Genomic DNA, 23,664 nt, shown 5'->3' on the forward strand with positions numbered 1-23,664 from the left:
CAAACTCCTGTCTATCTAACCTTACAGAACATCTTTCCAGCAGATGACCCGGATGCACCATGTTCTCCAACAGGAACTACAAAATCCTCACCTATATCTTCGGTTGCATTCACATCTTTTTGGTACTGATAGTGCTTAGTCAGGGGGCTGTTCCCATCGTTACCGACTGTGAGTGAAGTTAGCCCCTTTGTACAAAAACCGCTCATACGATTTGTTTCATTCCGATTTAGGGATCGCAGCGATATCGATCATAACACCATGTGGCTTGAACATCGTTTTCACCCTGTTTTGGATGATTGGAACTGGACTGGTAAGATACGGTGGGGAACGCTGATGACAGTGTTATGGATTTTGTTCTTTTCTTTTCAAACAGAGGCGACCATCAATGATAAGTCTGTTCAAGTACTTCACCTATGCTCAGATGGCGTTGATAGCTGTTCTGGCAATTGGTTTCATCGTGCAGTGTTTCCTCAACGGTGGCCAGTTTCACCTATACATTATGATTTTCATCGTTCTTTCGCTGTTTGGTAATACAAGCCATTCTCAATCATGTTTTCAAGATCTAACTGATAAAAAACTTCCACTCTTTTCACCCTTTGAAATCACACAGTCCTTTCGATGATCGAGCTCTTTGTGACCATTGGAGGACACCGAGCCGTAATGGAGGAGCTGCTAGGATCCCGAATGAGGGCCGTCGAGATGACTGAATGGACCAGTTGAAGTTAGCCCTCCTGATTGGGTATCGATCAACTGATCAACGCACAGCATTTAAACACCGGAGATTATATTTATATGTATGACCCTAGTGCTAGCATGTAGGTAGATTGATGGATGCATGACAAATGAAACCGAAAGCTTTAACAATTAATGTATGTGTGCTTACCACGTGTCAACGTATGCCTTAACGCAGCTGCCTTCGCATAATAAAAGCTATATTTTGTGATACAATTGCACTTATTTGAAAGATCGTTTTGATACATCACAGCCTACCAGTCCAAGGTAAGTATAACTTATCTCAAACAATACGAATGTAACCAGATGTAGAAGGATATGGCACAGAGAACAGACGAACATGCTCGAACAAAATTGCTTGAAAAACTTGTGTAAAGAAAAAACAAGCTCAGTAGCGACATCGACGGTGACTTTCCCACTCAAAAGCTTGTTTCGACACCATGATGGCGCTTTCTGAAGAAATATTTCACTAGCGCACCTTTAAATTTTCCTACTCAGATTCTGAGCTGTATTTGCTTAGATAACAAGATGTTCATGATTATTTCACTAATCCAGCAAAAAAATTTGAGCAACCCATTGATAGTTAGTTTCATTATTTTCAATAAGAAACAAGTTGAACGAGAATTCAATTATTGTTTTCCAAGTAAAATCAACACATTCTCTTGGTGGAACTATACTATAGTGCACACTTGGTGACACTAGCGCCAAAAGGTAAAATAACGGCAAATTTGTACCTCGATTCGAAATCTGACAGCGCCGCGTAATAGCCACATTCCCAGTTATTTCAAAACAACCGTTGCAATGCTTTACACAATAGCACTACATGAGCTTGGACGTCTGTTCTCTGTGGATATGGTAAGTATGTGAATCACTGTAAAGTAGAAGTCCGGGAATTCCCAAAGAGTTCCTCCAGGAATTCTCCAAGAATTCCTCCATAAGTTTTCTAAAAATTCCTTCGGAAATTCTACAAGAATTCCTCCAGGAATTCTTTAAGAATTCCTCCAGGAATTCCCCGAGAATCCCTCCTGGAGTTATCCGAGAATTCCTCCAGAAATTTTATAAGACTTCCTCCAGGAACTCTCCAGGAATTCGTCAAGAATTCCTTCAATGCCTACAGGAATCCTCCAAGAATTCCTCCAGAAATTCTCAAATAATTCCCAACAAACATTTTTGCTGTACAAGAGTGGAACAAACCACTCTTAAGCAAACTTTAGCTTAAGAAACTGTTATTCAGCTAGTTCTGGTTCTTGAGTTGTTACAGAAATTCTCCAACATTTTTTCAGAAATTCTCAAAAAAATCCTACAGTAATTCTCCGAGAATTTCTCCAGGAATTCTCCAACAATACTCCAGAAATTCTTCAAAAATTGCTCTCCAGAAATTCTGCAAGAATTCCTCCTGAAATTAACCAAGAGTTCCTGTAGGAATTCTCCAAGAATTCCTGCAAAAATTCTCCAAGAATTTCTCAAGGAATTCTCCAAAAATTCGGCTAGAATGCCTCCAGGAAATCTCCACGAATTCCTCTAGGAATTCTCCAAGAATTCCTCCAGGAATTCACCAAGAATCCCTCCAGGAATTCTCCAAAAATTCCTCCAGGAATTCTCCAAGAATTCTTCTAGGAATTCTCAGAGCATTCCTCCAGGAATTTTCAAGCACTTCTCCAGGAATTCTCAAAGTATTCCTTCAGGAATTCGCAGGGAATTCCTTCAGGAATTCTCAAGGAACTCTCCAAAAATTCCTCCTGGAATTCTCCAAGAATTCTCTTATGAATTCTCCAAGAATTCCTCCAGAAATTCTCCAAGAGTTCCTTCAGGAATTCTCCAAGAACTCCTCCACGAATTCGCCAAGAATTCCTCCAGGAACTCTCCAAGAATTCCTCCAGGAATTCTCCTAAAATTCATCCAGGAATTCTCAAAGAATTCTTCTAAGAATTCTCCAAGAATTCCTCCAGGAATTTTCAAGCATTCCTCCAGGAATTCTCCAAGAATTTCTCCAGGAATTCTCCAAGATTTTTTCCAGAAATTCTCTAAAAATTTCTCCAGGAATTTTCCAAGAATTCCTCCAGGAATTCTCCAACAATTTCTCCAGGAATTCTCCAAGAATTTCTCCAGGAATTCTCCATGAATTCCTCCAGGAATTCTCCATGAATTCCTCCAGGAATTCTCCATGAATTCCTCCATGAATTGTCCAAGAATTCCTCCAGGAATTCTCCTCGAATTTCTCCAGGAAATCTCCTCGAATTCCTCCAGGAATTCTCCTCGAATTCCTCCAGGAATTCTCCTCGAATTCCTCCAGGAATTCTCCTCGAATTCCTCCAGGAATTCTCCTCGAATTCCTCCAGGAATTCTCCTCGAATTCCTCCAGGAATTCTCCTCGAATTCCTTAAGGAATTCTCCTCAAATTCCTCCAGGAATTCTCCTCGAATTCCTCCAGGAATACTCCAAGAATTCCTCCAGGAATTCTCCTCGAATTCCTCCAGGAATTTTCCTCGAATTCTTCCAGGAATTCTCCTCGAATTCCTCCAGGAATTCTCCTCGAATTCCTCCAGGAATTCTCCTCGAATTCCTGCAGGAATTCTCCTCGAATTCCTCCAGGAATTCTCCTCGAATTCCTCCAGGAATTCTCCTCGAATTCCTCCAGGAATTCTCCTCGAATTCCTCCAGGAATTCTCCTCGAATTCCTCCAGGAATTCTCCTCGAATTCCTCCAGGAATTCTCCTCGAATTCCTGGAGGAATTCTCCTCGAATTCCTGGAGGAATTCTCCACGAATTCCTCCAGGAATTCTCCTCGAATTCCCCCAGGAATTCTCCTCGAATTCCCCCAGGAAGTCTCCTCGAATTCCTCCAGGAATTCTCTTCGAATTCCTCCAGGAATTCTCCTCGAATTCCTCCAGGAATTCTCCTCGAATTCCTCCAGGAATTCTCCTCGAATTCCTCCAGGAATTCTCCTCGAATTCCTCCAGGAATTCTCCAAGAATTCCTCCAGGAATTCTCCTCGAATTCCTCCAGGAATTCTCCTCGAATTCCTCCAGGAATTCTCCTCGAATTCCTCCAGGAATTCTCCTCGAATTCCTCCAGGAATTCTTCTCGAATTCCTCCAGGAATTCTTCTCGAATTCCTCCAGGAATTCTCCTCGAATTCCTCCAGGAATTCTCCACGAATTCCTCCAGGAATTCTCCACGAATTCCTCCAGGAATTCTCCACGAATTCCTCCAGGAATTCTCCACGAATTCCTCCAGGAATTCTCCACGAATTCCTCCAGGAATTCTCCACGAATTCCTCCAGGAATTCTCCACGAATTCCTCCAGGAATTCTCCACGAATTCCTCCAGGAATTCTCCACGAATTCCTCCAGGAATTCTCCACGAATTCCTCCAGGAATTCTCCACGAATTCCTCCAGGAATTCTCCACGAACTCCTCCAGGAATTCTCCACGAATTCCTCCAGGAATTCTCCACGAATTCCTCCAGGAATTCTCCACGAATTCCTCCAGGAATTCTCCACGAATTCCTCCAGGAATTCTCCACGAATTCCTCCAGGAATTCTCCAATAATTCCTCCAGGAATTCTCCACGAATTCCTCCAGGAATTCTCCACGAATTCCTCCAGGAATTCTCCACGAATTCCTCCAGGAATTCTCCAAGAATTCCTCCAGGAATTCTCCTCGAATTCCTCCAGGAATTCTTCTCGAATTCCTCCAGGAATTCTTCTCGAATTCCTCCAGGAATTCTCCTCGAATTCCTCCAGGAATTCTCCTCGAATTCCTCCAGGAATTCTCCTCGAATTCCTCCAGGAATTCTTCTCGAATTCCTCCAGGAATTCTTCTCGAATTCCTCCAGGAATTCTCCTCGAATTCCTCCAGGAATTCTCCTCGAATTCCTCCAGGAATTCTCCTCGAATTCCTCCAGGAATTCTCCTCGAATCCCTCCAGGAATTCTCCTCGAATTCCTCCAGGAATTCTCCTCGAATTCCTCCAGGAATTCTCCTCGAATTCCTCCAGGAATTTTTTTTTTTATTCTTAACCACTTAACCTATTTTACAGCTCTTTTGTCCACTAGGGCACTACGTGAGCGATTCCAATTGGCGGCTGCACTTACACTTTGTACAGCGCCTAAATGTATTCTATTATATTCTATTTCTACTATATCGAACTGGTTTGCCTTTGTGCTGCTTTCACTTTTCTACCCTGTCCTTAGTAGAATGATGAGCACGATGGTGAAATGATGTGTGGCTGTTGTTCCTTTTCCAGTCCGATTGGGGGTCGTCCATTATGGGTTGCCGTTCGCCGATATCCAATTATTCGGGTCCGTTTGAGCAATGAAGCTCAGAAGAGGGTCATGTGCCAGCCGCTCTCGGGGGGAAGAGCAACTGACGAAGTGCCGGGGCTGGGATCGAACCCATGACCATCCGCTTATGAAGCGAACGTGTAGCCACTACGCCACGGGCCCCGGTTCCTCCAGGAATTCCTCCAGGAATTCTCCTCGAATTCCTCCAGGAATTCTCCTCGAATTCCTCCAGGAATTCTCCTCGAATTCCTCCAGGAATTCTCCTCGAATTCCTCCAGGAATTCTCCTCGAATTCCTCCAGGAATTCTCCTCAAATTCCTCCAGGAATTCTCCTCGAATTCCTCCAGGAATTCTCCTCGAATTCCTCCAGGAATTCTCCTCGAATTCCTCCAGGAATTCTCCTCGAATTCCTCCAGGAATTCTCCTCGAATTCCTCCAGGAATTCTCCTCGAATTCCTCCAGGAATTCTCCTCGAATTCCTCCAGGAATTCTCCTCGAATTCCTCCAGGAATTCTCCACGAATTCCTACAGGAATTCTCCACGAATTCCTACAGGAATTCTCCACGAATTCCTCCAGGAATTCTCCACGAATTCCTCCAGGAATTCTCCACGAATTCCTCCAGGAATTCTCCACGAATTCCTCCAGGAATTCTCCACGAATTCCTCCAGGAATTCTCCACGAATTCCTCCAGGAATTCTCCACGAATTCCTCCAGGAATTCCTCCAGGAATTCTACACAAATTCTACACGAATTCCTCCAGGAATTCTCCACGAATTCCTCCAGGAATTCTTCACGAATTCCTCCAGGAATTTTCCACGAATTTCTCCAGGAATTCTCCAAGGGTTCCTGCAGGAATTCTCCAAGGGTTCCTGCAGGAATTCTCCAAGAATTCCTCTAGGAATTCTCCAAGAATTCCTCTAGGAATTCTCCAAGAATTCCTCCAGGAATTCTCCAAGAATTCCTCTAGGAATTCTCCAAGAATTCCTCTAGGAATTCTTCAAGAATTCTTCTAGGAATTCTCCAAGCATTCCTCCAGGAATTCTCCACGAATTCCTCCAGGAATTCTCCACGAATTCCTCCAGGAATTCTCCACGAATCCCTCCAGGAATTCTCCACGAATTCCTCCAGGAATTCTCCACGAATTCCTCCAGGAATTCTCCACGAATTCCTCCAGGAATTCTCCACGAATTCCTCCAGGAATTCTCCACGAATTCCTCCAGGAATTCTCCACGAATTCCTCCAGGAATTCTCCACGAATTCCTCCAGGAATTCTCCACAAATTCCTCCAGGAATTCTCCACGAATTCCTCCAGGAATTCTCCACGAATTCCTCCAGGAATTCTCCACAAATTCCTCCAGGAATTCTCCACGAATTCCTCCAGGAATTCCTCCAGGAATTCTACGCGAATTCTACACGAATTCCTCCAGGAATTCTCCACGAATTTCTCCAGGAATTCTCCACGAATTCCTCCAGGAATTCTCCAAGGGTTCCTGCAGGAATTCTCCAAGAATTTCTCTAGGAATTCTCCAAGAATTCCTCCAGGAATTCTCCAAGAATTCCTCCAGGAATTCTCCAAGAATTCCTCCAGGAATTCTCCAAGAATTCCTCCAGGAATTCTCCAAGAATTCCTCCAGGAATTCTCCAAGAATTCCTCCAGGAATTCTCCAATAATTCCTAGAGGAATTCTCCAAGAATTCCTCCAGGAATTCTCCAAGAATTCCTCCAGGAATTCTCCAAGAATTCCTCCAGGAATTCTCCAAGAATTCCTCCAGGAATTCTCCAAGAATTCCTCCAGGAATTCTCCAAGAATTCCTCCAGGAATTCTCCAAGAATTCCTCCAGGAATTCTCCAAGAATTCCTCCAGGAATTCTCCAAGAATTCCTCCAGGAATTCTCCAAGAATTCCTCCAGGAATTCTCCAAGAATTCCTCCAGGAATTCTCCAAGAATTCCTCCAGGAATTCTCCAAGAATTCCTCCTGGAATTCTCCAAGAATTCCTCCAGGAATTCTCCAAGATTTCCTCCAGGAATTCTCCAAGAATTCCTCCATGAATTCTCCAAGAATTCTTCAAAAATTCCTCCAGGAATTCTCGAAGAATTCTTCTAGGAATTCTCCAAGTATTCCTCCAGGAATTTTCAAGCATTCCTCCAGAAATTCTCGAAGAATTCCTCCAGGAATTCTCCAAGAATTCCTCCAGGAACTTTCCAAGAATTCCTTCAGGAATTCTCAAAGAATTCCTTAAAGAATTCTCCAAGAATTCCTCCAGGAATTCTTCAAGAGCTCCTCCAGGAATTCTCCAAGAATTTCTCCAGAAATTCTTCAAGAATTACTCCAGAAATTCTCCAAGAATTTCTCCAGAAATTCCCCAGAATTTTCTCCAGGAATTCCCCAGAATTTTTTCCAGGAATTCTCCAAAAATTCCTCCAGGGATTCTGCAAGAATTTCTCCAGGAATTCTCCAAGAATTCTTCCAGTTATTCTCCAAGAGTTCCTCCAGGAATTTTCCAAGAATTCCTCCAGTAATTCTCCAGGAATTCCTCCAGGAATTTTCAAAAAAATCCTACAGGAATTATCCAAAATTTCCTGCAGAAACTTTCCAAAAATTCCTCGAGGAGTTTTTCGAAAAATCCTCCAAGAATTCACCCATGAATCCTCCAAGAATTCCTCCAGGAATTCTCCAAGAATTCCTCCAGGAATTCTCCAAGAATTCCTCCAGGAATTCTCCACGAATTCCTCCAGGAATTCTCCACGAATTCCTCCAGGAAATCTCCACGAATTCCTCCAGGAATTCTCCACGAATTCCTCAAGGAATTCTCCACGAATTCCTCCAGGAATTCTCCACGAATTTTTCCAGGAATTCTCCACGAATTCCTCCAGGAATTCTCCACGAATTCCTCCAGGAATTCTCCACGAATTCCTCCAGGTATTCTCCACGAATTCCTCCAGGAATTCTCCACGAATTCCTCCAGGAATTCTCCACGAATTCCTCCAGGAATTCTCCACGAATTCCTCCAGGAATTATCCACGAATTCCTCCAGGAATTCTCCACGAATTCCTCCAGGAATTCTCCACGAATTCCTCCAGGAATTCTCCACGAATTCCTCCAGGAATTCTCCACGAATTCCTCCAGGAATTCTCCACGAATTCCTCCAGGAATTCTCCACGAATTCCTCCAGGAATCCTCCACGAATTCCTCCAGGAATTCTCCACAAATTCCTCCAGGAAATCCCCACGAATTCCTCCAGGAAATCTCCACGAATTCCTCCAGGAAATCTCCATGAATTCCTCCAGGAATTCTCCAAGAATTCCTCCAGGAAGTCTCCAAGAATTCCCACAGGAATTCTCCAAGATTTCCTACAGGAATTCTCCAAGAATTTCTCCAGGAATTCTCCAAGAATTCCTCCAGGAATTCTCCAAGAATTCTTCAAAAATTCCTCCAGGAATTCTCCAAGAATTCTTCTAGGAATTCTCCAAGTATTCCTCCAGGAATTCTACACGAATTCCTCCAGGAATTCTCCACGAATTCCTCCAGGAATTCTCCACGAATTCCTCCAGGAATTCTCCACGAATTTCTCCAGGAATTCTCCACGAATTCCTACAGGAATTCTCCACGAATTCTCCAGGAATTCTCCACGAATTCCTCCAGGAATTCTCCACGAACTCCTCCAGGAATTCTCCACGAACTCCTCCAGGAATTCTCCACGAATTTCTCTAGGAAATCTCCTCGAATGCCTCCAGGAAATCTCCACGAATTTCTCCAGGAATTCTCCACGAATTCCTCCAGGAATTTTCCAAGAATTCTTCTAGGAATTCTCCAAGTATTCCTCCAGAAATTCTACACGAATTCCTCCAGGAATTCTCCACGAATTCCTCCAGGAATTCTCCACAAATTCCTCCAGGAATTCTCTACGATATCCTACAGGAATTCTCCACGAATTCCTCCAGGAATTCTCCACGAATTCCTCCAGGAATTCTCCACGAATTCCTCCAGGAAATCTCCACGAATTCATCCAGGAATTCTCCACGAATTCCTCCAGGAAATTTCCACGAATTTCTCTAGGAAATCTCCTCGAATGCCTCCAGGAAATCTCCACGAATTTCTCCAGGAATTCTCCACGAATTCCTCCAGGAATTCTCCACGAATTCCTCCAGGAATTCTCCACGAATTCCTCCAGGAATTCTCCACGAATTCCTCAAGGAATTTTCCACGAATTCCTCCAGGAATTCTCCACGAATTCCTCCAGGAATTCTCCACGAATTCCTCCAGGAATTCTCCACGAATTCTTCCAGGAAATCTCCATGAATTCCTCCAGGAATTCTCCACGAATTCCTCCAGGAAATCTCCACGAATTCCTCCAGGAATTCTCCACGAATTCCTCCAGGAATTCTCCACGAATTTCTCCAGGAAATCTCCACGAATTCCTCCAGGAATTCTCCACGAAATCCTCCAGAAATTCTCCACGAATTCCTCCAGGAATTCTCCACGAATTCCTCCAGGAAATCTCCACGAATTCCTCCAGGAAATCTCCACGAATTTCTCCAGGAAATCTCCACGAATTCCTCCAGGAATTCTCCACGAATTCCTCCAGGAATTCTCCACGAATTCCTCCAGGAACTCTCCACGAATTCCTCCAGGAATTCTCCACGAATTCCTCCAGGAATTCTCCACGAATTCCTCCAGGAATTCTCCACGAATTCCTCCAGGAATTCTCCACGAATTCCTCCAGGAATTCTCCACGAATTCCTCCAGGAATTCTCCACGAATTCCTCCAGGAATTCTCCACGAATTCCTCCAGGAATTCTCCACGAATTCCTCCAGGAAATCTCCACGAATTCCTCCAGGAAATCTCCACGAATTCCTCCAGGAATTCTCCACGAATTCCTCCAGGAAATCTCCAAGAATTCCTCCAGGAATTCTCCAAGAATTCCTCCAGGAAGTCTCCAAGAATTCCTCCCGGAAGTCTCCAAGAATTCCTCCAGGAATTCTCCAAGAATTCCTCCAGGAATTCTCCAAGAATTCCTCCAGGAATTCTCCAAGAATTCCTCCAGGAATTCTCCAAGAATTCCTCCAGGAATTTTCCAAGAATAACTCCAGGAATTCTCCAAGAGTTTCTCCAGGAATTCCCCAAGAATTCCTCCAGGAATTGTCCAAGAATTCCTCCAGGAATTCCCCAAGAATTACTAAAGGAATTCTCCAAGAATTCCTCCAGGAATTCTCCAAGAATTCCTCCAGGAATTCTCCAAGAATTCCTCCAGGAATTCTCCAAGAATTCCTCCAGGAATTCTCCAAGAATTCCTCCAGGAATTCTCCAAGAATTCCTCCAGGAATTCTCCAAGAATTCCTCCAGGAATTCTCCAAGAATTCCTCCAGGAATTCTCCAAGAATTCCTCCAGGAATTCTCCAAGAATTCCTCCAGGAATTCTCCAAGAATTCCTCCAGGAATTCTCCAAGAATTCCTCCAGGAATTCTCCAAGAATTCCTCCAGGAATTCTCCAAGAATTCCTCCAGGAATTCTCCAAGAATTCCTCCAGGAATTCTCCAAGAATTCCTCCAGGAATTCTCCAAGAATTCCTCCAGGAATTCTCCAAGAATTCCTCCAGGAATTCTCCAAGAATTCCTCCAGGAATTCTCCAAGAATTCCTCCAGGAATTCTCCAAGAATTCCTCCAGGAATTCTCCAAGAATTCCTCCAGGAATTCTCCAAGAATTCCTCTAGGAATTCTCCAAGAATTCCTCCAGGAATTCTCCAAGAATGCCTCCTGGAATTCTCCAAGAAATCCACCTGGAATTTTTCAAGAATTCCACCTGGAATTCTTCAAAAATTTGTCCTGGAATTCTTCAAGAATTCCTCCTGGAATTCTCCAAGAATTCCTCCAGCAATTGTCCAAGAATTCCGCCAAAAATTCTCCGAGAATTCCGCCAAAGATTCTCCGGGAATTCCGTCAGGAATACTTCATGAACTCCTCCATGAATTCCCCAAGAAATCCACCTGGAATTCTTCAAGAATTCCACCTGGAATACTTCAAGAATTCGTCCTGGAATTCTTCAAGAATTCCTTCTGGAATTCTCCAAGTATTCCTCCAGGAATTCTCCAAGTATTCCTCCAAGAATTCTACTAGTATTCCTTCTGGAATTCTCCAAGAATTCGTCCTGGAATTCTCCAAGTATTCGTCCTGGAATTCTCCCAGAATTCCTCCTGGAATTCTCCAAGAAATCCACCTGGAATTCTTCAAGAATTCCACCTGGAATTCTTCAAGAATTCGTCCTGGAATTCTTCAAGAATTCCTCCTGGAATTCTCCAAGTATTCCTCCAGGAATTCTTCAAGTATTATTCCAAGAATTCTCCAAGTATTCCTCCTGGAATTCTCCAAGAATTCGTCCTGGAATTCTCCAAGAATTCCTCCTGGAATTCTCCAAGAATTTCTTCAGCAATTGTCCAAGAATTCCGCCAAAAATTCTCCGAGAATTCCGCCAAAGATTCTCCGGGAATTCCGTCAGGAATTCTCCATGAACTCCTCCAGAAATTCTCCATGACTTCCTTCAGTTATTCTCCACAAATGCCTCCAAAATATCCTGAATTCTACATGAAATCATCAGGAATCCTCCAAGAATTTCTGTAGGAATCCTCCAAGAATTTCTCCAGGACTCGACTGGATGGTTGTTGATTTTTTTTTGAATATTTCGGCTTGCAGTCTACCCATTTGCGTTGATTAATTATGGATCATCGCCGACGTTTCGGTTTGGCTATTGGTACATCTTCAGGGCTCGATACACAAATCAACAAGCCACACAATTTTGGTCAATTTTGAAACCGTCGGGTTGAAAAGGATCACGCCGTCTGGTACACTTCTGGGCCATTCGTTCCGGTTGGGTTTGGGAAATCCCTAGCTGGTGCACAGGTACTATCTGCCGGTGCAGACTGCCGCCTCTACAAGGCGGCCTTTTCAACCCGTCCAATAGCCGGACCGAAACGTTGGCGATGATCCGTATTTAATCAACGCAAATTGTTAGACTGCAAGGCGAAATTTTCCATAAAAATTCCTCCAAGACATCTCCAAGAATTTCTCCAGGAATTCGCAAAATACTCAGCACTTACCATGTTTTAAACAAATTTAGAATTTTTGAAACAGTCCCAAGTAACATTTTTAGTTTTCTTATGGTCTACAAGCTGATGTTACGATCAAACCGTTAAAACTTATTTTAAAGCTTATTAACCTTTACAGCTGTAATAAACCCGTGATAAAACCCTATAAAACCTGAAAGGGCCCACCCTACAGGAGGTTGTTCAAACCATTTCTTAAAACGTTATGTATGCTACTAGGTTTTGTGACACGTTTTTGTAGTGGACTATACAGCATAGTTAAGACCTGTTGGGTAGGTTGCGAGAAGAGCAATAAGCCGTATTGAAGTTCGGAAACTATCTTGAATGAAAGATTAAAACCACAGCCTAAAAATCAATCTGAAACTAAAATCATTACATGCTGACAGTAAATTGCAAATTATTCATAATGATTAAACGAAAACTATGTCGATCATCAATGTTAATAAAATTTAGATGGAAATTTCTCCGGAAAGGAATTCGGTTACTAAGACAAAGAAATTCATGCCGAAAAAAATTACTGGCATAATCCCATAAAATATTTCTGAATAAAGCGAAGCGCTACGTCATTAACCTCACATGACATATTAAAAATATCAATTTTGATCTCGCTTGCAAAACTATGCATGCAAGCCACAATCCAAACATCAACATGGCGCACACAATTTGCTAGCAGGAATTGATTATCGCGATGAAAAACATGGATTCCTTTAAGTTAAATCCTTCTGGATTTGTTTGCGATTGTTTAAGATCATTTAGAGTAAAAGCAGCATGTTCTAGAGTTGTTATTCTTTATCGATACGGTGCAAAGGCTGACATACACCTTCTTAATCTTAACGCATGATTATATGCGCTACTCAAACACTGTTTGGTTCTAAGGAGATGCGAGTGCATGCTAAACGCTCTTAAGAACTCGCCGCTTGGCTGACAGTCGTAAAATGTAAACAAACCAAAAGGTTTGTATTTTCGATAGATTTTAGTTATTTTTCGGGGTTTTCGTGGTCGCTTTATCTGCTGGAGTGTTTGGTAAGTAGATATAATCTATCAGGATCTTCCTCCATCGGCTGTGGCTGTGGCAAATGAAAGTGTGATGCCGAAGCAAGAGCAAACGATACGATCCCTACCACCCATATCTTGCTTGGGAAACCCCGGTTACAATCGGACTCTAGCGGGGGAAGCTTAGTTAGATCGTCTAGCCAGACAAATTTTGCCCGCCGAAGATTGTTTTAATTACATTTCCTTTATATAAAATGAAAAAATAATGATGTCTGATTGATTACTTTTTCATTTGGGTAGCATATTAAATCTATTCACCAAAAGTAGATCGCATTGCTGTGCCACTCTCAAGCCAGCTTTAATACGTCTGATGTTAAATCCAAAAAAGTTTATAACTACTTTATCACGACTTCATACAATCTATCAGGTTTTAGGACCGTTAAGATATGCCAAGTTTTATGATCAAGTTTTAATACGCACTTAACAGTTCGTTTACAATAAAATTTTTGCTTGGCAAACAGGCAAGCAGGTAAGTTTTATTCCATTGGCTTGAAAGTATCTACAAACTGCTTTAAAGTTGCTTGTGTTGTTAAAGCTGTTTTACAATATGAACTGCTTCATTAAACCAAAAAGGTTTTACCAAATCCGTAACAAAACCCTAATAAATATTATCTAAGAGCAGAAGGTATAGAAATTGTTACTTGGGGTCCGTCAGATGACCAATTTGGCATGACAATTCCGCGAAAACCATTCTCCAAGTCCGAAGCTTCCGAGAGAGCAGGTGAATATGAGAACTGTTATGACTGTTGAAACAAATTGCTCATAAATTATTGACAGTACCACCAGCACCGGTTTCCATTACAGGCTCTGGCTTAATTTTTATGACTGATTTAATTGTGTGCGCTTTGGTACATATTGGCAGATTAAGCTTTAGGACTGTAAAAAATAAATTGTCGTTCGCATCTGCTGTTTTTTTTTTTTGGTTGCAAGGGATGGTTTTGAAATGAATGACATGTGTAATGCAATACTAATGCAGCTTGATGGGCAGCTGGTTTTGAGGATACTGAGTGAAATAACGCTGATGGGCAGTTTTTACGATTTGTCTGTTTCCATTGATTATCGCAGGAATGAATACAGTGCGGATGTCTCAACTAAAGTACACTGGCAATGTAAAAAAAGCTTTTTTATTTGAAACGCATCAGTACATTGCTGAAGAGACAGGATCGTGGGTTCATCAATGGAATTGCTAAATTCGGCAGCCGATAAGAAATTCTTACTCCACACAATAGGTATAAAAGATGATGAGTCCATTTTTGTATCATATTCCGTTGTATACGCGTTAGTAGTCCACTCCTTCTATTGGTAATATCGTAAATTATCCCTTCCGCATACCCCAAACCAATACCCAAAAATCTTCAATTATACTCTTGTTGCTACAATCTTTGCGGAATGTGGTGTTACATAAACATTCCTGAAAATCACTGCGTACTGTCCACTACACTTATTCCGTCACGTTAATCGCCCGGCTCACGGTCTAACAACGCCAACCGGCATAGTAGTGGATCGAGCAGTGGCGACGTGACGGCCGTGTGGTAGCAGCGGATCCTTTGGCACCACTTTGAAAGCCAAATTAATTGCGTGGTTATCTTGAGTCTCTGATGCGCTTCGTCACCGTGTCTTGCCAATCTACGACGGCGGTGTCTGCATTGCACCCTACTGACATCCACTGTTCAACGATACGCCTCTCGATTTTCGTAGCCTTCCCGGCGGAACAAGAGGCTAGAAATGTGCACAAAATCTCTAGCATAAACCCATCAAGATGAATAATAGACCGTGTCGCACTCCCAGTGTCTTGTCCCAGCACCTCGGCACTGCACTGGGGGACTCGCATTTAGCCAGAAGAGCACATTTATTCTGACGACACTGAGATGAGCTGCCATTGCCGCCAGGCAGCCACTTGAGACGGCATCAGAGATTTAATAGAATAGAATAATTTCTAGCCTCGTTCGAGTTTGAAGAGAAGGTATGTAGTATCGTTTGCATTGGTGGTCCTATCGGTGTCGGTAACTGTTGCGTGGGAATGTTGAAATTTCGCGTGAAATCAGCTTCTCGGTTGACACTGCTGGTGCCGAGTATCCGAGTATATACCGATCGTTGTCTTTCCAAGAAACGATGACTCGGAAGCAAACGGTGAGAGCACACAAGTGCCAGTTGGAAACCGCATAAACCACTACAATTCTCGGATGACAATTTCTACAACAAGAGCAAGCAAATCGTTCGGAATTAGATAGGTAAAATAACAACCTAAACTTAAAGGAAGGTCGAGAATAATGGATTCAAGTAGTATGCACTTTCTTCAAACGAAAGGTAATAATGATTATAATAGTACTAGAAAGTTGAACGACCACGACAGAACTTTTGAAGAATTCTTCAAGAATTTCTGAAGGAATTCTTGGAAAAGTCTTGGAGGAATTCTTGGAGAATTTCTGAGGGTTCTTGGAGAATTCCTTGAGGAACCTTTAGGTTTTTTCATAGCACATCTAAGAATTCTTCAACATTTCCTCTAGAAATTCTCCAAGAACTTCTCCAAAAATTCTTCCGAGAATTCTCCAAGAACTCCTCCAGGAATTCTCCAACAATTCCTCCAAAAACTTTCCTAGAATTCATCCGGAAATTCTCCAAGAATTCCTCCAAAAATTTTTCAAAAATTTCTCCAAGAAGCCCTTTAGGAGTTCTCCAATAATTTCTTCTTGGAGTAATTCCTGAAAAATTCCTGGGGAAATTCTAAGAGATTTGTTGGAGGAAATCTTGACAAATTTTCGGAAGAATTCTCAGAGAAATCCTGGAAGAATTCTTAGGGAGTTTCCAAATAAATTCTAGGAGAAATTTTTGAAGATTTCTAAGTCGAATTCTTGTGGAGTTCCTAAAAAAAATCTTGGAGAGTTCCTAAAAGAATTCTTAAAGAGTTTCTGGAGGAATTCTTGGAGAATTCCTGAAGAAGTCCTTGAAGAATTTCTGGAGTAAATTTTGGAGAATTCTTGGATGAATTCTTGGAGAAATCCTGGAAAAATTCTTTGAAAAATCCTTGAAGAATTCTTGGAGAGTTCCTGAAGAAATTCTTAGAGAATCCTGGTATGAATTCTTGGAGAGTTCCTGGAGAAATTCTTAGAGAATCCTTGTATGAATTCTTGGAGAATCCCTGTATGAATTCTTGGAGAATTCCTGGAGGAATTCTCGGAACAATACTGTAGCAACTCTTAGAGAATTCCTGGAAGAATTTTTTGAGAATTCCTGGATGAATTCTTGAAGAATTCAAGAAGAAGCTTCTGGAGGGTTCCTGGGGGAATTCTTAAAGAATTCCTGGAAGAGTTCTTGGAGAAATCCTGGAGGAATTTCTCTAACAATTCCATGAGGAATTTCTGAAGGAATTCTTGGGAAATTTCTAGAGAAATTCATGGCGGAAATATATCGAAGTTTTCCTGAAAGAATTCTGGGAGAATTCCTGGAGAAATTCTTGTAGAATTTCTGGAGCAATTCTTGGAAAAATCCTGGAGGAATTCTTTGTGAAATCCTTAAGAAATTCTTGAAGAGTTCCAGGAGGAATTCTTGGAGAAATCCTGGGAGAATTCCTGGAGCAATTCTTCGAGAATTCCTGGAGGAATTCTTGGAGAATTTCTGGAGGAATTCTTGGAGAATTCCTGGAGGAATTTTTGGAGATTTCCTGAAGGAATTCTTGGAAAATTCTTGCAGAATTCCTAAAGGAATTCTTGCAGAATTCCTAGAGGGATTCTTGCAGAATTCCTAGAGGAATTCTTGCAGAATTCCTGAAGGAATTCTTGAAGAATTCCTGAAGGAATTCTTGGAGAATTCCTGGAGAAGTTCTTGGAGAATTCCTGAAGGAATTCTTGGAGAATTCCTGAAGGACTTCTTGGAGAATTCCTGAAGGAATTCTTGGAGAATTCCTGGAAAAATTCTTGGAGACTTCCTGGAGGAATTCTTGGAGAAATCTTGAAGGAATTCTTGGTGAATTCATGTAGGAATTCTTGCAGAATTCCTGGAGGAATTCTTGGAGAATTCATGGAGGAATTCTTGCAGAATTTCTGGACAAATTCTTGGAGAATTCATGGAGGAATTCTTGGAGAATTCCTTGAGGAATTCTTGGAGAATTTCTGGAGGAATCCTTGGACAATTCCTGGCGAAATATTGGAGAATTCCTGGAGGAAATCTTGGAAAATTCCTGTAGGAATTCTTGGAGATTTCCAGGAAAATTCTTGGAATTCTTGGAGAAATCCTTCCGGAGGAATTCTTGGAGAATTCCTGGAGGAATTCTTGAAGAACTCCCGGAGGAATTCATTGAAAATTCCAGGACGATTTCATAAAGAATTCCCGGAGGAATTCTTGAAGAATCTCCGGAGGAGTTCTTGAAGAACTCCCGGAGGTATTCTTGAAGAATTCCCGGAGGAATTCTTGAAGAATTTCCTAAGGAATTCTTGAAGAATTCTTCTAGGAATTCCTGAACAATGCCCGGAGGAATTCTTGTAGAATTTCCCTGGGAAATCTGGAGGAATTCCCGAAAGAGTTTTTGAAGTATTCCTGGAGGAATTCTTGAAGAATTCCCGGAGGAATTCTCGGAGAATTCCCGTAGAATTTTTCGAAGAATTCCCGGAGGTATTCTTGAAGAATTCCCGGAGGAATTTTTGAAGAATTCCCGGAGGAATTCTTGAAGAATTCCCGGAGGAATTCTTGAAGAATTCCCGGAGGAATTCTTGAAGAATTCCCGGAGGAATTCTTGAAGAATTCCAGGAGGAATTCTTGAAGAATTCCAGGAGGAATTCTTGAAGAATTCCAGGAGCAAGTCTTGAAGAATTCTAGGAGGAATTCTTGAAGAATTCTCGGAGGAATTCTTGAAGAATTCCCGGAGGAATTCTTGAAGAATTCTCGGAGGAATTCTTGAAGAATTCTCGGAGGAATTCTTGAAGAATTCCCGGAGGAATTCTTGAAGAATTCCCGGAGGAATTCTTGAAGAATTTCCCTGGGAAATCTGGAGGAATTCCCGAAAGAGTTTTTGAAGTATTCCTGGAGGAATTCTTGAAGAATTCCCGGAGGAATTCTTGAAGAATTCCAGGAGGAATTCTTGAAGAATTCCAGAAGGAATTCTTGAAGAATTCCAGGAGGAATTCTTGAAGAATTCCAGAAGGAATTCTTGAAGAATTCCAGGAGGAATTCTTGAAGAATTCCAGGAGGAATTCTTGAAGAATTACAGGAGGAATTCTTGAAGACTTCCAGGAGCAATTCTTGAAGAATTCCAGGAGCAAGTCTTGAAGAATTCTAGGAGGAATTCTTGAAGAATTCTCGGAGGAATTCTTGAAGAATTCCCGGAGGAATTCTTGAAGAATTCTCGGAGGAATTCTTGGAGAATTCCCGTTGGAATTTTTGAAGGATTTCCGGAGGAATTCTTGAAGAATTCCTGGAGAAATTCTTGAAGAATTCCCGGATGAAGTCTTGAAGAATTCTTGGATGAATTCTTGAAGAATTCCCGTTGAACTTTTTGAAGAATTCCCGTTGAAATTTTTGGAGAATTTCCGGAGGAATTCTTAAAGAATTCCCGGAGGAATTCTTGAAGAATTCCCGGAGGAATTCTTGAAGAATTCCCGGAGGAATTGTTGAAGAATTCCCGGGACAATTCTCGCAGAATTCCTGGATGAATTCTTGAAGAATTCCCGGAAGAGTTCTTGAAGTATTCCTGGAGGAATTCCCGGAGGAATTCTTGAAGAATTCCCGGAGGAATTCTTGGAGAATTCCCAGAGAAATTTTTGAAGAATCACCGGAGGTATTCTTGAAGAATTCCTGGAGGAGTTCTTGTAAAATTCTAGGAGAAATTCTTAAAGAATTCCTGGAGGATTTTTTTTTATTCGTATTAACGAGATTTTTGGCTCTGGGCTAGTAAATCTCGAGACCCACGCTTAACTTCCCTTCCGAAGGAAGAACTCACTTTTTGCGAGTTTGTCGGGAGTGGGATTCGATCTCAGGTCCTCGGCGTGATAGTAACGTGCTTTAACCATCACACCAGGTCCGTTCCACACCAGGAGAAATTCTTGAAGAATTCCAGGAGGAATTCTTGAAGAATTCCCGCTTCATCCAGGAATTCTATAAGAATTCGTCTCGGAATTCTTGGAGAATTCCTCCAGGAATTCTCCTAGAATTGCTCCAGGAATTCGCCAAGAATTCCTCCAGGAATTCTCCAAGAATTCCTCCAGGAATTCTCCAGCAATTCATCCAGGAATTCTCCAAGAATTCCTCCAGGAATTCTCCAGGAATTCATCCAGGAATTCTCCAAGAATTCATCCAGGAATTCTCCAAGAATTCCTCCAGGAATTCTCCAAGAATTCTTCCAGGAATTCTCCAAGAATTATTCCAAGAATTCTCCAAGAATTCCTCCAGGAATTCTAAAAGAATTCCTCCAGGAATTCTCCAAGAATTCCTCGAGGAATTCTCCAAGAATTCCTCCAGGAATTCACCAAGAATTCCTCCAGGAATTCACCAAGAATTCCTCCAGGAATTCTCCAAGAATTCCTCCAGGAATTCTCCAAGAATTCCTCCAGGAATTCTCCAAGAATTCCTCCAGGAATTCTCCAAGAATTCCTCCAGGAATTCTCCAAGAATTCCTCCAGGAATTCTCCAAGAATTCCTCCAGGAATTCTCCAAGAATCCTCCAGGAATTCTCCAAGAATTCCTCCAGGAATTCTCCAAGAATTCCTCCAGGAATTCTCCAAGAATTCCTCCAGGAATTCTCCAAGAATTCCTCCAGGAATTCTCCAAGAATTCCTCCAGGAATTCTCCAAGAATTCCTCCAGGAATTCTCCAAGAATTCCTCCAGGAATTCTCCAAGAATTCCTGCAGGAATTCTCCAAGAATTCCTCCAGGAATTCTCCAAGAATTCCTCCAGGAATTCTCCAAGAATTCCTCCAGGAATTCTCCAAGAATTCCTCCAGGAATTCTCCAAGAATTCCTCCAGGAATTCTCCAAGAATTCCTCCAGGAATTCTCCAAGAATTCCTCCAGGAATTCTCCAAGAATTCCTCCAGGAATTCTCCAAGAATTCCTCCAGGAATTCTCCAAGAATTCCTGCAGGAATTCTTCAAGAATTCCTGCAGGAATTTTTCAAGAATTCCTGCAGGAATTTTTCAAGAATTCCTGCAGGAATTCTTCAAGAATTCCTGCAGGAATTCTTCAAGAATTCCTCCAGGAATTCTCCAAGAATTCCTGCAGGAATTCTTCAAGAATTCCTCCAGGAATTCTCCAAGAATTCCTCCAGGAATTCTCCAAGAATTCCTCCAGGAATTCTCCAAGAATTCCTCCAGGAATTCTCCAAGAATTCCTCCAGGAATTCTCCAAGAATTCCTCCAGGAATTCTCCAAGAATTCCTCCAGGAATTCTCCAAGAATTCCTCCAGGAATTCTCCAAGAATTCCTCCAGGAATTCTCCAAGAATTCCTCCAGGAATTCTCCAAGAATTCCTCCAGGAATTCTCCAAGAATTCCTCCAGGAATTCTCCAAGAATTCCTCCAGGAATTCTCCAAGAATTCCTCCAGGAATTCTCCAAGAATTCCTCCAGGAATTCTCCAAGAATTCCTCCAGGAATTCTCCAAGAATTCCTCCAGGAATTCTCCAAGAATTCCTCCAGGAATTCTCCAAGAATTCCTCCAGGAATTCTCCAAGAATTCCTCCAGGAATTCTCCAAGAATTCCTCCAGGAATTCTCCAAGAATTCCTCCAGGAATTCTCCAAGAATTCCTCCAGGAATTCTCCAAGAATTCCTCCAGGAATTCTCCAAGAATTCCTCCAGGAATTCTCGAAGAATTCCTCCAGGAATTCTCGAAGAATTCCTCCAGGAATTCTCCAAGAATTCCTCCAGGAATTCTCCAAGAATTCCTCCAGGAATTGGCCAAGAATTCCTCCAGGAATTCTCCAAGAACTCCTCCAGGAATTCTCCAAGAATTCCTCCAGGAATTCTCCAAGAATTCCTAGAGGAATTCTCCAAGAATTCCTTCAGGAATTCTCCAAGAATTCCTTCAGGAATTCTCCAAGAATTCCTTCAGGAATTCTCCAAGAATTCCTTTAGGAATTCTCCAAGAATTCCTTCAGGAATTCTCCAAGAATTCCTACAGGAATTCTCCAAGAATTCCTACAGGAATTCTCCAAGAATTCCTTCTGGAATTCTCCAAGAATTCCTTCAGGAATTCTCCAAGAATTCCTTCAGGAATTCTCCAAGAATTCCTTCAGGAATTCTCCAAGAATTCCTTCAGGAATTCTCCAAGAATTCCTTCAGGAATTCTCCAAGAATTCCTTTAGGAATTCTCCAAGAATTCCTTCAGGAATTCTCCAAGAATTCCTTTAGGAATTCTCCAAGAATTCCTTCAGGAATTCTCCAAGAATTCCTCCAGGAATTCTCCAAGAATTCCTTCAGGAATTCTCCAAGAATTCCTCCAGGAATTCTCTGAAAATTCCTCCAAAAATTCTCCAAGAATTTCCCCAGGAATTCTCCAAAAATTCCCCCAGGAATTCTCCAAAATTTCCCCCAGGAATTCTCTAAAAATTCCTTCAGGAATTCTCCAAAAATTCCCCCAGGAATTCTCCAAGAATTCCTCCAGGAGTTCTTTAAGAATTTCTTCCCGGAGGAATTCTTGAAGAATTCCTGGAGAAATTACTGAAGAATTCTGGAGAAATTTTTGAAGAATTTCCGGAGGCATTTTTGGAGAATTCCTGGAGGAATTGTTGGAGAATTCCGGGAGGAAACTCTGAAATTTTAAATCTATTTACACCCTATCAGGTAAAAAAACTATGCTTACTTATTTCTCAAAAAAAAGGGTCAAATATTCCAGACTTTGTAAAGCTCGAAAGAGTAGTTTGTTACGTTCTGTGTTATGTTTGTGCTGTTTTCTCAATGTTTCATTAAAAAGCGTGATAAAAAAGGATTGTTAATCTTGTTAAAATCGATAGTGAATTTCGCGAGCAGTGAATAAAATTACTGGTGATAAAAGCGAAACACCACTGCAGTAAAAACTGCCCACTTGCATTCTACAACACAGTTACTCCAAAACCATTTGCGCATCAAGCTGCTAAGGTCTTGCATTACACATGCTATTCAATTTCAGAACCATCCATTGCAATCAGAAGAAAGAGCAGTTGCAAAAGACAATTATTTTTTATAGTCCTAAAGCTTAATCTACCAATTTGTAAAAAGCGCACACGATTAAATCAGTCATAAAAATTAAGCCAGAGTTTGTAGTGACGGACACCGGTGCTGGTAGTACAGGTAATAATTTACGAGCAATTTGTTTCAACAGTCATTACAGTTCTCATCCACCTGCTGCATCTTCTTTTTCGGATGTATCGGAGAATGTTTCTGGCGGAATCGTTGAGCCAATTTGGTAGGTGGTCATCTGATGACACCGCAGCCAGTAGTCATCTCCGACGAGGACGATGACAGGATGGGGATAAAGGACAAATTCATCCGCGATAAGATTACCTACCTAGCAGCAGTCGCTCTCATGCCTTCGAGGAGGCATCTGACGAGGGAAAAATAAGTAACCAAAAAGTGCTGTTAATTAATTGAAAAAGTTTTACTTTTGGTTGTTAACGATTGACCTTTTTTTTCTTCCAAGTGGAAAAAGGACGAACAGGTGGGAATTTTAAATTGACTTAATCGTTTAAGCTGGCCTTTAACCCGGTAAGTGCTACTGCGTTGGTTATTTAGGACATGAAAGTCTCAATTTTCTTTTTAATTTACTACACTCGCATAAAAACGAAAGAAAAATGTGAAAATCGTCCAGCTGCTGCTTTTAATCCTTTGATAAATTATTTACGATCAACTGCTATCGCCGCTGGCTTTGCAGTAGATATCACAGTAATCGGATGGATCGATGAATTACTGCGGCTCTTTCATTGCAGTTCCTACTGCTGGCTGGCGCATCTAGGACTCGCTTCAGCTGGCTGCTATTATTGCACCGAAAAGTGATTCATGTGAAATGGGAAGGTTTGCATTTAAGCTTTTTGACATGTTAGCACCCGACTTACATGGCACTGCAGCTGCTGCTACTGCACCAACTGTGGCTTTGAAGCATTAAATGTGCTTTGCACCACAAAACACATGCTGATGATTCACCGCCAGCCAGCTAGCAGTTGCGAGCTGGAGCCGACCGACGCCGGCGACGTAGCAATGGTCGTCCATCAGGACAAAGGGAGCGTCCATAAATTACGTCACGCAAAAATTGCCTATTTTCAACCCCCCTCCCCCCTATGTCACACTTTTTGTATAAGAGCTCTGAAATTTTTGTATGGATTGTCACACTTTACAGAACCCCCCCTCCCCCCTAAAAGCGTGACGTAATTTATGGACGTTCCCAAAGGGGATGTGATTTATGGGTATGATGTGGAGATACTGCACATTTTACTATAGTTTGCTGGTTTGCAGAGAAATTGTGCGGAAATTCCCAGGCGAAGTTTAACGTGCCTTGTCAGCACGATGACATTGCATTGAAATGCATGCGTGTGAAGTAA

The 23,664-nt window shown here is 41.9% G+C and overlaps 1 protein-coding gene across 3 annotated transcripts in view; it reads left to right on the forward strand.

Moving 5' to 3' along the window:
• Positions 1-948, forward strand: part of LOC109420233 (uncharacterized) — a 34,502-nt gene extending 33,554 nt beyond the window's left edge. The window contains exons 2-5 of one of the 3 annotated variants that reach the window (XM_062853768.1): positions 44-168; positions 231-310; positions 374-527; positions 611-948. In XM_062853768.1, coding sequence (XP_062709752.1) covers positions 60-168; positions 231-310; positions 374-527; positions 611-720 — 453 coding nt within the window. In that variant the 5' untranslated portion in view covers positions 44-59 and the 3' untranslated portion in view covers positions 721-948. Of the gene's footprint in view, positions 1-27; positions 169-230; positions 311-373; positions 528-610 lie in introns of all 3 variants that reach the window. The other 2 variants (XM_029869939.2, XM_029869938.2) reach the window with 2 other exon arrangements.
• The last annotated feature ends 22,716 nt before the right edge of the window (positions 949-23,664 follow it).

This window comes from Aedes albopictus, chromosome 2 (genome assembly GCF_035046485.1).
Source record: "Aedes albopictus strain Foshan chromosome 2, AalbF5, whole genome shotgun sequence".
In the NCBI taxonomy this organism is placed as follows: domain Eukaryota; kingdom Metazoa; phylum Arthropoda; class Insecta; order Diptera; family Culicidae; genus Aedes; species Aedes albopictus.